Genomic DNA, 14,284 nt, shown 5'->3' with positions numbered 1-14,284 from the left:
GATTAGAAGCAGCTACACTCACAGCAGCCCTTCCCAACTCTCCCTCTCATCACCTCACTGTTAGCCCTAAGACACTGCCATACCAATTAAATTGCTAGGAAAAAGGGTAGTAATTGTTTTGCTGAATAATGATTGATGTTACCTCTGAGTAAAATGTTTGGTATATCTTGGATTTGGGGAAAAGGACAATCATCAGAAAATTGCTTGATCCATGGAAATAAACTGGAAGATGGGGAAGCAATGAACTTTTGAAGTCTATCAGAAGGGCAGCAACAACACTGGTGGAATCCTGAAGAGAAACAGAGGGAACATCACTGAGAAAAGCCATTTTGCAGGAATTTAGCCCTTACATCTAATGTCAGAACACATATGGTGAATGTCAGTCCAATTATTTTCACATTGTGTGGTTCACTGGGATTCAGTTACGGAAGTTCCTGCCAACACCCAGTTTTAGGAGATACGGGAAGTACACAGTCTTTTCTCCTGAACTGAAAATATTATCTCTCTTTCTAGGGTATTAGTCCCTTATCAGACAAATGATTTGCAAGTATTTTCTCCCATTCTGTGAGTTGCTTTTCACATTCTTGATAGTGACTTTTGATGTGGAGAAGTTTTAAACTGGACTTAATAAAGTCCAATTTATATATATTTTTCTTTTGTTGTCTCTGCTTTCAGTGTCAAATCCAAGAAACTGTTGCTTAATCCTGCCTGGAAAATTCCATGGACAGAGGAGTCTGGCAGGCTATAGTCCATAGGGTTGCAGAGAGTCAGACACAACTGAAGCAACTTAGCACCCAGGCATGCATCCAGTTTTCCCAGCACTGTCTGTTGAAAAGACTGTCTTTTTTAACTGAATGATCTTGGCACCTTTGTTGAAAACCTTTGACCATATATGCAAGACTTTCTTTGGGGGCTCTCTATTCTGTTCCACTGGTCTATACATCTGATCTTATGCCAATACCACAGGCTTTATGGCACTTAGGCTTCAGTAGTTGGAGTGAGAGGGCTCAGTAATTGCGATTCCTGGGCTCTAGAGCACAGGCTCAATAGTTGTGGTACAGGCTTAGTTGCTCCAAGGCATGTGGTATCTTCCTGGACCAGGGGTTGAACCCATGTCTCCGTCACTGGCAAGCAGATTTTTTACCACTGAACCACCAGGGAAGTCCTCAACTTTCTTCTTTTAAAGACTGCTTTGACTACTTGGGCAGGGGGTGGGCGTGGGGTTTTCCCTGAGATTCCATAAGAATTTCAGGATGGGATTTTTCATTTCTTCAAAAAATGCCATTGAGATTTCAATAGGAATCTATAGGTTGCTTTGGGTAGTACTGTTATTTAATAATATTAAGTCTTCCAATCCATGAACATGGGATGTCTTACCATTTACTTAGGTCTTCTTTCTTTCAGCAATGCATTGTGGGTTTTGGTGTTTAAATCTTTCAATTCCTCAGTTAAATTTATTGAAATTGTTTTCTTAAGAACCTTTTCAGATTATTCACAGTGGGGTATGGAAATGCAACCTTTTTTTAAACTGTTTATTTTCTATTCTGAAACGCTGGTAAATTTATTAATTCTAATAGTTTGTGTATGTAGTCTTAAGGAATTTCTACATATAAAGCATGTCATCCATGAAGAGAGCTAATTTTACTTCTTTTTTTGGCCAATTAAATGCCTCATCTCTTTTTCTTGCCTAACTTGTTCTCACTAGGACTTCCACCAATACCATGTTGAATAGACATGGCAAAAACAAGTATTTCTGTCTTGTTTCTGATATTAGGGGACAGAGTTTTTTAATATTTAAGTTTTGATAATGAAAGTCATATTCATTATGAAATAAAAATTTGAGAAAAATATAAAAATAAAATACAGAAAAAAGGTTTAAAATATTAATCCCAAGTCCCATCACTCAACTTCAACTACAGCTAACACTGTTAGCTTGTTTTCTTAAGAACCTTTTCAGATTATTCACAGTGGGGTATGGAAATGCAACCTTTTTTTAAACTGTTTTTTAAACAACCTTTTTGGTTGTTTAACCTTCTAGTCTTCTGTTCCTGTTCATTGAGTCCCTTTTCTATGACTGGGAAGTCATACTTACTTTTACAGCTCCGTATCTTGCTTTTAAAACTTAAATTTACCATTAGTATCTACCATGTTGTTGTAAACTATCTGTCAGCATTTTCAAAGACTGCATCCCACTCCCCTCTCAGCCCACCACTATGACTGGACATTCCATATTATCAATCCCACCTCACCTTTTGTCTACTGTACCTTTTATCTACTCGTTATTAACTTACTGTTATACACGGTAGTGTAAGGCTGTATCTATTGTGCTTCCACATATCTGTTAACTAACCTCAGGTCCTCTGAACGCCCATGATTTGGCACTCAGTGCTTTCATGTTGGTAAAGACAGAGCTCGTCACAGAAATGAAATATTAACTCATTTAAAAAAAAATCACTAAAAATGGTTTTCCTGGTTTGTGCTTTTGCTTTGAATATTTTGTAGAGATTTAAATTATTAGTCTGATAAACTTTATGCTCTTATCTATACAATGGAATACTACTCATCAAAAAAGCAATAAAAAGGAAAAACTATTGATACACACAACACTGATGAACCTTAAAAACCATGCTGAGTGAAAAATGCTAGACTCAAAAGGGTTCAGAATGTATGATGTCCACTTATATAACATTTTAGAAAATGCAAACTAATCTACAATGACAGAAAGCTAGTAAGTGGTTGCCTGAAGCCAGAAGTTGGGGAGAAATATGATCTACAAAAAGGTATTAGAAAACTTCTGGGAGGGTTGGGCATGACAAAAATCTGTATCTTGACTATGCTAGTGGTTTCATGAGTATATACATCTGTCAAAACTTTAAATGGATACAGTTAATTGTATGTATATTTTATTTAATCTAACATATCTAAAGTATTATTTTAAATGTAATCAATATAAGAGTATTAGATCTTTCACATGCTTTTTTAAGATATAGTTGATGTACAATACTATATAAATTTTAGGTGTACAACATAGTGATTCACAATTTTTAAAGGTTATAATTCATTTATAGTTAATATAAAATATTGGCTACATTTCCTGCATTGTACACTAAGTCCTTGTAGCTAGTTAATTGCATTTAAAGTATACTTCAATAAACTATCAGCAAAAATTGAAAAAATCCTTAAGTAATCAAATTTAACAAACTTTTTCTTTAGAATTTCTTGAGTCATTTCTAAGCTTAAGATTAGAATGTCTTCCTGTCCCTAAAAATTTAATAAATATTCTTTTTTATATTCTTAACTGGACTTATTGTGGTGACCATTTAATAATATACATGTCTAAGAGAGTAGATCTTAAAAGTTATCAGAATCTGAAATAGATATATGCAGTATACAATTCAATCACTTTGCTATACAGCTGAAACTACTGTAAACTGTAAATCAACTATACACCAATATAAAACAAATATTAAATTTTAAAAAGCTCTCACCATAAGAAAATAATTAATAGCTATATTCTACTTATGAAATTTTAAAATATTTTACTTTTCTCAAAAGTACATTTTGACTTTTGATATGAGTTAAAACCCAGCCCTCACCCCAAAATGCAGTAATTTATTATACCAGCACTTAAGATTCATCCTTTCTTTCCTGATGTTGGAAGACTCTTTAACCTAATATTAAAGCCTTCACCTAACAGGACCATCTAATCTGTCTGGACGGTCTGCCTACATTTTTGAACAGCCTTAAGTTCTATGGAAGAAAGAACTCTTTCTAACTTGATAACAGAATTTATTTTCAGCACTATTTGACCAAACCACTTCACCTGGTCTCTTTCCCGGCTCCGAAACAAGCTGGTTTTGAGGCTGAGACCCTGCAGGGTGGACAGCCTGCCCTCTGCTCTGGGGTCGTACTACGATGAGCCATGCCCTGGCCAGAGAGTACAGGCTAGGGGAAAACTCACAGCTACCCACATCCCCACAAGGGAAGGGGGACTTGTTGTTGCAGACTATAGAATTAAAGGATGGTTCTGGGAGTAGAACTTTCATAGAGCTGGAGGTTAATTCTGAGTATGAGAGGGGGTGGAACTAAGCCTTCAAGGAGAAAATTAGTTATTTCTCTTCCTTTCAGGCTTTCTTATAATTCTTTCTCATGTTCAACAAGTGAGTGAAACCCCAAAAATGTCACAGGAAGCTGTTTCTTTCCAGTTCTTAAGTGGGTGAGTCTTTGTGTCTCTGGGTCGGAGGCTATCTGTGAAGGGTTACTGGAGGCCACCTTCAGCTGGTCTTCTTTGAGATAAGTTAATTGGGCATGGGTAGCTGCTGGCCCTCTTGACCAGGAAGTCATTTATACTTAACTCCTTTATAAAGTGGCAGGGTTGATGAGGCTGACAAGAGCTTCTCTCTCCATGACTTCCCTGCCTGCTTGCCTGCCTCAAGGGCAGTGCTGGTTCCTAAGCCATTGACTTGTAGTGACAGAGGGACAGGGAGTTATTTGATTTTACCCTCAGAAGTGTGAGTATCTTTCTGAACATCAAAACTTGGATTGTAAAACACCTACCCCATCATAGAACAAAATGGAATTCATGTGGTCCTTGGAAATGATGATATTTCCGTGATGACGATCAGAAAACAGAAGGCCATTAGAGAAGAAATGTACTTTTCCTGGAAGGAAAAGAGAGCTGGTCAGAGCTCCGAGGGCTGGATCCTAGTGGCCAGTATCAAAGTGTTCTTCCTGCAGGTCCTAGGGCAAGCCAGAGTGGTAACTAGAGATCTTCTGCAGTGCTTAAGTTAAACAATCTTGAGCTTCTGGTTCAAGATGGTGGAGTAGAAGGACGTGTGCTCATCTCCTCCTGTGAGAGCACCAAAATTGCAACTAGCTGTTGAACAGCCATCAACAGGAGGACGCTGGAACCCACCAAAAAAAGATATCCCACATTCGAAGACAAAGAAGCCCAGCAGATGGTAGGAGGGGTGCAATCATGATAAAATCAAATCCCATACCTGCCAGGTTGGTGACTCACAGGCTGGAGAACAATAATACCAAAGAAGTTCTTGCACTATTGTGAAGGTTCTGAACCTCATGTCAGGCTTCCCAGCCTAGGGATCTGAAAAAGGGACCGGGAATCCCCAGGGAATCTGGCATTCAGGGCCAGAAGGATTTGATTACAGGCCTTCCACAGGACTGGGAGAAACAGACCCCCCAGTTGTGGAGGGCACAAAGAAAATTTTGCATGCACCAAGACCCAGAGGAGAGGAGCAGTGACCCCATAGGAGACTGAAGCAAAACTACCTGTTAGTGCTGGAGGCCTTCTTGTGGAAGCCCAAACAGCCACCAGGGAGGGAGTGCAACCCCACCCATCAGCAGATAATTGGATTAAAGCTTTATTGGGCAAGGCCCTGCCCACCAGAGCAAGACAGTTTTTCTCATCACCAGTCCCTACCATCAAGAAGCTTACACAAGACTCTTAACCTCATCCATCAGAGGGCAGACAGAAGAAGCAAGAAGAAGCACAGTCTCACAGCAGCTATAACAAAAACATATTACAGAAAGTTAGTCAAGATGAAAAAACAGAAAGTTATGTCCCAGATGAAGGGACAAGATAAAATCCCAGAAAAACAACTAAATGAAGTGGAGATAGGCAACCTTCCAGAAAAAGAATTCAGAAAAATGATAATGAAGATGATCCAGGGTCTCAGGAAAAGAATGGAGGCAAAGATTAGAAGATGCAAGAAATGTTTACCAAAGACCTAGAAGAACTAAAGAATAAACAGAGATGAATAATATGTAGAAGGAATCAATAGCAGAATAACTAAGAATGCATAAATGACCTAGAGGACAGAATGGTGGAAATTATTGCTACAGAACAGAATACAGAAAAAAGAGTGAAAAGAAATGAAGACAGCCTAAGAGAACTCTGGGCAACATTAAACACACCAACATTCACATTATAGAGGTCCTAGAAGGAGGAGAGAGAGAGAAAGAACCTGAGAAAGTATCTGCAGAGATAATAGCTGAAAACTTCCCAAACATGGGAAAGGAAACAGTCAACCAAGTCCAGGAAGCACGGAGAGTCCCAGGAAGGATAAACCCAAGGAGGAACACACCGAGACACACAATAATCAAAATGACAGAAACTAAAGACAGAGATGATATATTAAAAGCAACAAGGGAAAGATAACAAATAACATACAAGGGAACTCCCAGCAGGCTAATAGCTGATTTCTCAACAGAAACTCTACAAGCCAAAAGGGAATGGAATGACATATTTAAAGTGATGAAAGGGGAGAACCTACAACCAAGAATATTCTACCCAACAAGACTCTCCTTCAGATTTGACAGAGAGGAATCTAAAGCTTTCCAGACAAGCAAAACTTAAGAGAATTCAGCACCGCCAAACCAGCTTTACAACAAATGCTACAGGAACTTCTCTAGGCAGGAAACACAAGAGAAGGAAAAGACCTACAGAAAATAAACCCAAAACAATTAAAAAAATGGTAATAGGACCATACATATCTATAATTACTTTAAACATAAGTGTATTAAATGCACCAACCAAAAGACATAGACTGGCTGGCTGGCTGAAAAAGTGAAATGCATGCACTTCCACTTACCACATCACTCTGCTTGACCCCCCAAATTGTATATAATTACTTTATATTGTTAAGTTAATCATGTTCCCATTATGGCTTGCAATTATATTTTATTTTTTGCCTGGCTATTGATTGTGAAAACTGATAAATGTCTTTTACTGTTGTGATTATATAACTATTACTCATTTAATACCATTGTATCATGATCGATCAACAGAAAAATAATAGAACTCTGTATCACCAAAACTAGGATCTAACAGAAAAACCTGTAATAACTTTTTAAAATCCAGATGCATATTAGAATTATCCTGAAATATTTTGAAGAATAAAATTGCTCTGGTATTGTTTTTTTTCTCCAGAGCTCCAGATATGTTTCTAATGAGCAGTCATGTTTAAAAACAACTGGACTGTAATTACTTTTATCTAGTTTGTTTCACTTTTTCTATTTCATATTCAGTGCTTCCGTTTCATTATTATTTTCTCCAACTGCTCCATCTTTTTTTTTCGTATCTTTTTTTTTATGTTCTTTCTCAAGCCTTTATCAAGTGTAGTAGAAAAGCTTTTGTATACATATATATAAATATGTATATTTTAGAAAACTGATGAGTTTTTGCCTAACTAAAAAAATTTTGACATTCTGATTCCATTTGTTTGAGTTAGTATGAATAGAATGCTAGATTTCTAATTAAAAAATAGATGTGCAGCAAGCAATAAAGGTTTACTGTACAGCATAGGGAACCATAGTCAATATCTTGTAATAACCTATGATGGAAAATAATTTCAAAAATAATTATGTGTATTTGTATAACTAAATCACCTTGCTGCACACCTGAAACAGTGTAAGTCATATATATTTCAGTAATATATATATTAAAAAAATAAAAACAATCTTTATGCTGAGCCCTCTGCTCTGAGAAAGCCATGTATCCTCTGAGGGCCTCAGAGAGAAATGAGGCATCAGATACAGTCTTTGCAATAAGAATCAGAAAAAACAAGTGAATAAGCTACCAGCTGATGAAGCGAAGCAAAATTCACATTCACATATGTGTGTCTTCCAGGAAAATATACTAAAAAAGACTTTGGGTATGTCTGCTCCATTACTAAGTTAACAGATGCTCCTTTCTTCTATTTTGGCAGAAGCTGGCTCAGCTCTGAAGAGACCACATCTCTCACTTAAGGCCCAAGAAAGAGCACTGTGGCCTCAGCTGTTGAGGACTGGTGAAGGGTGCTGAAGGGCCCCTTGCCAGCATAGGAACATGTGCGTTGGGCAACAAGTGTGTTCTACTGGAGGCTGCTGTTCTGTAATTCCCAAAAACAAGATGGGTGGGACATAGACACTGAGTGTGGGTTTCTTATGACAAGGATTCAGATTTAAGGAGAGCTGCTTGCTTCCTAGGCAGCCAAGGTTACAAAGCAGCTCAATACAGGCCCTACTGAGTAGATCACAGAATGATGGACAATGAAGGTAATAAGGATTAAGGCTGGGCCTGGGCTTGCTTTGGAGAACCAAATGACACAACCAGGGCACCCATAAGACTACTAGGTAAAGTTGTTCTCTGGAACTGGTCCAAGCTGGATACTTTCTGTTCCTGTAATAGCCTTTCTTTTCATGCTTTCACAGAGAAGAAATAGTGTTCCTTAGAGCTCAAGGCAAGGCTAAGGGAATACCACCAGTATGCTAAGGCAAAGTTGGTGGCTCAGAGAGTAAAGCATCTGCCTGCAATGTGGGAGACTTGGGTTTGATCTCTGGGTTGGGAAAATCCCCTGAAGAAGGAAAAGGCAACCCCCTGGAGAAGGAAAAGGCAACCCACTCCGGTACTCTTGCCTGGAAAATCCCATGGACAGAGAAGCCTCATAGGCTACAGTCCATGGGGTTGCAAAGAATTAGATACGACTGAGTGACTTCACTTTCCGGAGAAGGCGATGGCACCTCACTCCAGTACTCTTGCCTGGAAAATCCCATGGACGGAGGAGCCATGTGGACTGCAGTCCATGGGGTCGCGAAGAGCTGGACACGACTGAGCGACTTCCCTTTCACTTTTCACTTTCATGCATTGGAGAAGGAAATGGCAACCCATTCCAGTGTTCTTGTCTGGAGAATCCCAGGGACGGGGGAGCCTGGTGGGCTGCTGTCTATGGGGTCGCACAGAGTCGGACATGACTAAAGCGACTTAGCAGCAGCAGCAGCAGCAGCAGCAGCAGAGTAACTTCACTTTCACTTTTTTTTTCAAGGCAGAGGACATGAGACTAAGAAGAGGGATTGATTCCTTGAGTTGCAGTTCTAAAAAGTTAGCCCCAAAGCTCTGGAAGGCTATAATGATATGAAGAGCAAAGGCCAAGTTTTGAAGGTTTCCTGAGGAGGTGGGGTTTCAGGAGGCACAGAGGGGCCTAGTGAGTATGTGTGCTTGTGTGTGTGTATTAATGAGGTGTGGGGAGGAATGCGAGAGGTGGAGGCAGTTTTTAGGTACAAGAAGAAGGTTTGAAATCTGAATATCAACTGACGAACTAGATGAGTAGTCAGAGGGAACTAATGGCATTCTTACCAACCAGCCCAGTTCAAAGCACTCAATGCTTCAAGTCCAATAAGGTTCCCACCCGCTAACAAGTAAAACCTAGGCTCACCTACACACAGTCTTGCCCTATGGCTCTCCTGAGTGGGGGTTCCTCATGCCCCAGCCTCATCCTGCACTCACACCAAGGTTTGTCACTGCTGTTCCCAGACCATTCCCTCCCCCTCTGGCACAACACTTTCACTCCCTTAGAGACTCAAGCCTCTCCTTTCCTTCACTGCTCACATCTACTGCCCTCCTAATTATGCCACAACACTTTAAATAGCTTCTGAATGTGCTCAGTCTTCTTTTCCGAAGCCAATACTCCCTTTCCCTCTGAGATCTGGCCTTGCTGCTCCTCAATCCCAGCTCCACAGCAGTAAAGCAGCACCCAGAATGTCTTAACTTCTGAAATCTTCAGCTCCAGAACCTAATCTCTGACTACAGTATGGCGTCATCCTTTTAACTATCTCACTCCCCAAACTTCATTCTGTGATGTCACTGAGCCTTCAAAGCCTTTGGTTACCTCATTTTCTCTTACTGCTCAAAAATTTGACTTTCCTCTCAACTATACCCAGGGCTGATCCACAGGGACAGGGATGGGAATAGATTTTACTCATAGCATGTCATATACATTATAGTTTTGCATCTTTGCAACTACCAGTGGGAGAGAATAGTATTCTTAGAGAATTGATGGGGAAACTCAAAGTTTAGCGAGATCTTCCCAAAAGTCACAGAACTACTTGTTAGTGGAGGCAAGTACAGAACACAGGTTTGTCTGACGCCAGAGCATTGTACACGCTGGCCACTTCAGTTCTCTTACACTTTTCCTTCACCTTTGCTCTCTCCACAGCCCATCTGCTGCTAACTGGATGAGGTACCTTCTCTGCTTCCTCAATCTCAAAAAGTCTTCAAGTGCTGCCTGGCAGTCCCACCATTGCTACCTCTGTCTACCAATTCCTCCAGGGCATGGCCAAAACCCTCAGCACTCTCCTAACACCACAACTTCATAAACTCCAGCTACAAGATGGCTTTACCTACTGTTACAGAGAGGGATCAACAGGTGTAATCAGGTAGAAACTGTTCCCTACCTACTGCTTCTGGGCTCTTCCATGTCCTGGGGTCACTGTCTACCTACGTATCTCTAATGTGAAGCTTCTTAAGAACAAGTACCAACTTAAAGACCTCCTAGACAAACCTCAAAATCACTCCAAAGCTTCCAGAAAAGAGCACAGATCTGAAAGTTGGCATATTCCACATAGTCACTGGGATGATGGGAAAAGAGGCAGATCAGGGAGGTCATCTCCAGCACTTTTTCTCCCTCTAGATTCTGAAGCCTCAAAACAAAATGGAAAAGAGGAAGGGAGAAATTCACAAGTATGGAAAAGCACTCACTATGGGGCCTGATCCAGGGCAAGGACTCAGTACACAAGAGCTGATTATAGTACCGGTGCAGAGACTGATGTCACAGCTACCCATTAGTTTTGCTCTGGGAATAGTAACATGTGAGATAACTGAAGTCCATCACTGGGTGGTCTGGTGCCAGTGCCCTGGTCTCTCAGATCCCAATCCACTTGAAGTAGTAATGCTTTAGGTATCTGTTCTGGACTCATGACTGTCAAACTGTGGTCTGATGGGATATGCTTTTGTAGGGGCTTCTCAGTGACTGTGGGAGCCAAATCCTAAGGTCTTCTGAACACTGTCTTCTTATCTAATCATTGGTGCCTTGCTTGATGGGCTCCGTCATTCCTTCTCTATTCTGTGAGTCTGAAAACTCAAGGTAAGAGGAAGTTCACACTCAGTACCCAAGGAGCAAGGGGACTACATCAGGACTACTATTGACTTCTACATCCCCAGAAGTCTAACAGGAGAGGAATGAGCCCTCAGGGAAAAATAAGACACCAAGCATTAATGATAAAAATTTGGCTTTTTCTCTTTCAGACAACAGGCTGTACAAATAAAAATCCTCCAATGGCCCAGCCTGTATAAATAGGGAACACTATCACTGCTGGGAAAATATGATGCAATGGGTGGATACTCTTCATTCTGTATGTATGACAGTATGTGAAGTACACACATATGGTTTAAAGAAAAAAAATCAAAACAACAACCCCTGATGCCTAGACTGCACCACTCAGCCTAAGAAATCAAGTATTCCTCGTGCCTTTGAAGCCTCCTGAGTGTTCTTCCTCAAACATACTCTTCCACTGAAAGGGAACCAACATCCCAAATTCTATACAGTTTCACCATACTTCAATGTATCTATAAACTATATATGACTTAGTCTTGTCTGTTTTACTTTCATACGGATGGAATCTTAGCACACATTTATTCTGTGACTTGCTTACCTCTTTCAACATCCTATTCCTGAGAGTCATCTACACCATAGGTAACATGCAACTACGGGTATTATGTATGTTGTAGGTATATGCTGTCTAATTCATTCATGGTCAGTACTATAGAGAAGTTTCTTTTAAAGTGTCCTTCAACAGTTCATATGGGCCCAAGGGAACACATGAGAGGGTACATAATCAAACAGATGGCCACTGTCTGGGCCTTCCCATCACAGGAAAGTGAAAGCTTGGTCACCAGAATTCTCAGACTTTATGCGTCAATGGTATTAGCATCTCTGCTCCTCATTGCTAAATAATCTCTGTCTGATGGAAAAAATACTCTGAATCTGTAAATTGCTACAGGAATAATGAAAGCGCTGCCTGAGTGTCAACCATTCACTAGGCTTGTAGAAGATAGTAGATATATAGTCAACTGATATTCAACAAAGGTACAAAGACAATTTAAAGTAAAAGGAGAGTCTTTTCAACAAATGATGCTAGAAAAAAATGGATATGCCCATGTAAAATAATGAATATCAATTCATACCTTGCACTGTTCTGCCCATTCCTACCAGCCACAGTGGAAAACCTCATGCTTTATAGGGATGGCAGCTAGAGATCTCAGAAGGATTTTGACTCAGTACTGGGGTAAAATTAGTTCTAAACTAAATGCTACTCTGCCTCCTGCCTGACAAAACTTAAAAAGAAAGGCCGAGATAAGACTAGAAGAGAAATATAACAATTATTATAATTGTATCACATAAGTTCAAGGCTAGAGGAAAGACAGAACTATGCTAACTTGAGACGTGAAAGATGTAAAAAGGATCTAAACAGAACTTCTAGAGATGAAAAATACATTTCCTGAGAAGAAAAAAAAAACACTGAGTGAGACTAATGACATGAGACAATTCTTGAGAGGTTAGCTATTCCATGGTACTGCTGCCTCAGATTTCATTTAGTATGGCCACGTGGCCTGCACAGGCCTTAAACTGACACTATGGGCTCTTCATGTAAGCACATGTCCTAGACAACAGCCTGCAGAGTCACAAGCAAATGTAAGTTCCTAATAAGACTTTCCCAGCAGCCCTTGTCATCAAAAGTCTTCCCCGAATCCTTAGTGTCTTCCCCTTGTGTGCCCCTTATATAGTCAAATTGACTTCATCACCCCATGGAGCTTACCAAAACCTCCACTCTCTTTGGTTTGAATGGGCCAGTTTGGCCTTAGCCTGGGAAAACTCAAAGCACTCCACCCACAGACTTTAATTAAGGCACATACCCCAGGTCTAGCCCGAACCTTGCTTTGACCCCTCTCCCCTGTTTGTCTGTGTGACCCATCAGCGCATCCCATATACTTCCTCCTGGATTTGTGAATAATACGCTTCTCTATTTCAATTTCTTTAGTGGTCTTTTGTTGGACCTGGCTCACCATCCAGCACCTTCTGTTCCAATTAACAAATGATAATTTAAAAAACTTGTAACAACAATGCAAAACAAAAGATTAGTAAATTAAAATATGCAGAAAATATGCAAAATAAAACACAAAGAGAAAAAAAGACTAAAAATAATTGTACAGAGAATCAGGGAGTGGTGAGACAACTTTAGGCAGCCAATTGTATGTAATTGGAATCCTTGAAGCAAAGGGAAAAAACTGAAGAAATAATGAGCAAAAAATTTTCAAGTCTGAGGAAAACTCTAAATCCATTGATTCAAGAAGCTAAATAAATCCCAAGGATAAGCAACAAACCACAGCAGTCACATAAAGATCAAACTGCTTAATATCTATGATAAAAAGAAAAAATCTTCAAAGCAGCTGGAGTTATATAGAAAGGAACAGAGATAAGAATGACAGTAGATTTCTGCTCAGAAACAATGTAAGCAAGAAGACAGTGGAGTACAGCTACATCTGTAAAGCCCAGAAAGGAATGGTCAACCTACAGTTCTTTACCAAGTGAAAATATCTTTTCAGAAGTCCTGGGGTTTGGAACTTCTGAAATGGCTGTGAGGAGTCTGGAAAATTCTCTCCCCAGGAAACAGCCATAAAACTGGACTGACTGTCAAAAACAAAAAGTTAAGGACTCTGGTAACAGACCAAAGTTATACAACAAAACTGAGATGCATTCAAGGAATTCTACTGAAACTTGGTAAAAATAGTAGAAATTGGAATATTTTAGCTTGAGGCTATTCACATTACCTCTCTTCCAGCTCCATGGTGCAGAAGTCTTATGAGGGAGTGAGGCAGGCTTGTCAGAGTGGCTGACTTTATTTGGGGGCAAAGCACAGAAAATTCCACACAAAGAGATATCAAAACTTGAAGCAATCATAGTGGCAAACATTAAGGGAGGACCAACATACCAGAGATCTCAGTGCTGTTGATACAACCAGCCAGAAATGTAGCAGGGAAGTCAGAGGACTGAGATAAAATAGACGGCAATTACGTCTTTAGATACAGCAAGAAAGACGTGTTGCAAGGCACTATCTAGTGCCAGGTGCACCAAGGGACATATATGAAAATGCTCACAACAGCACTGTCTACAACAGCGAAAAACTATAAAGAACCCAAATGTCCACCAAGAGTCAAAAGGATAAACAGCATATCTTCACACAAAGCAATCCTATGGAATCATGAAAATGAATCAACTATATGACTACACAAAACAATCTGGATGAATCTGAGGATCAGAATACTGAGTAAAAAAGGCAAATCCCAGAAGAATACGACAGAGTATGATTCTAATTTATATTTAATTAAAAAATAAGACATTGTTTAGGGATATAGGTGTATGTGGTAAACTCTAAAGCAGGCTCCTGGGAT

At 39.8% G+C, this 14,284-nt stretch overlaps 1 protein-coding gene across 3 annotated transcripts in view; it reads right to left on the bottom strand.

Moving 5' to 3' along the window:
- The window catches only part of DNAAF9 (dynein axonemal assembly factor 9), a 173,094-nt gene that overhangs the window by 48,009 nt on the left and 110,801 nt on the right, over nucleotides 1-14,284 (bottom strand). For all 3 annotated transcript variants that reach the window (XM_010811460.4, XM_010811461.4, NM_001079598.2), the window contains 2 exons: nucleotides 4,558-4,661; nucleotides 143-289 (listed from right to left, as the gene is read on the bottom strand). In XM_010811460.4, the coding sequence (XP_010809762.1) occupies nucleotides 143-289; nucleotides 4,558-4,661 (251 nt within the window). The remainder of the gene's footprint in view (nucleotides 1-142; nucleotides 290-4,557; nucleotides 4,662-14,284) is intronic.

This window comes from Bos taurus, chromosome 13 (genome assembly GCF_002263795.3).
Source record: "Bos taurus isolate L1 Dominette 01449 registration number 42190680 breed Hereford chromosome 13, ARS-UCD2.0, whole genome shotgun sequence".
NCBI classification, from domain to species: Eukaryota; Metazoa; Chordata; class Mammalia; order Artiodactyla; family Bovidae; genus Bos; species Bos taurus.
The sequence above is the reverse complement of the archived record's forward strand: the minus strand, read 5'-3'. Positions and strand labels throughout refer to the sequence as shown.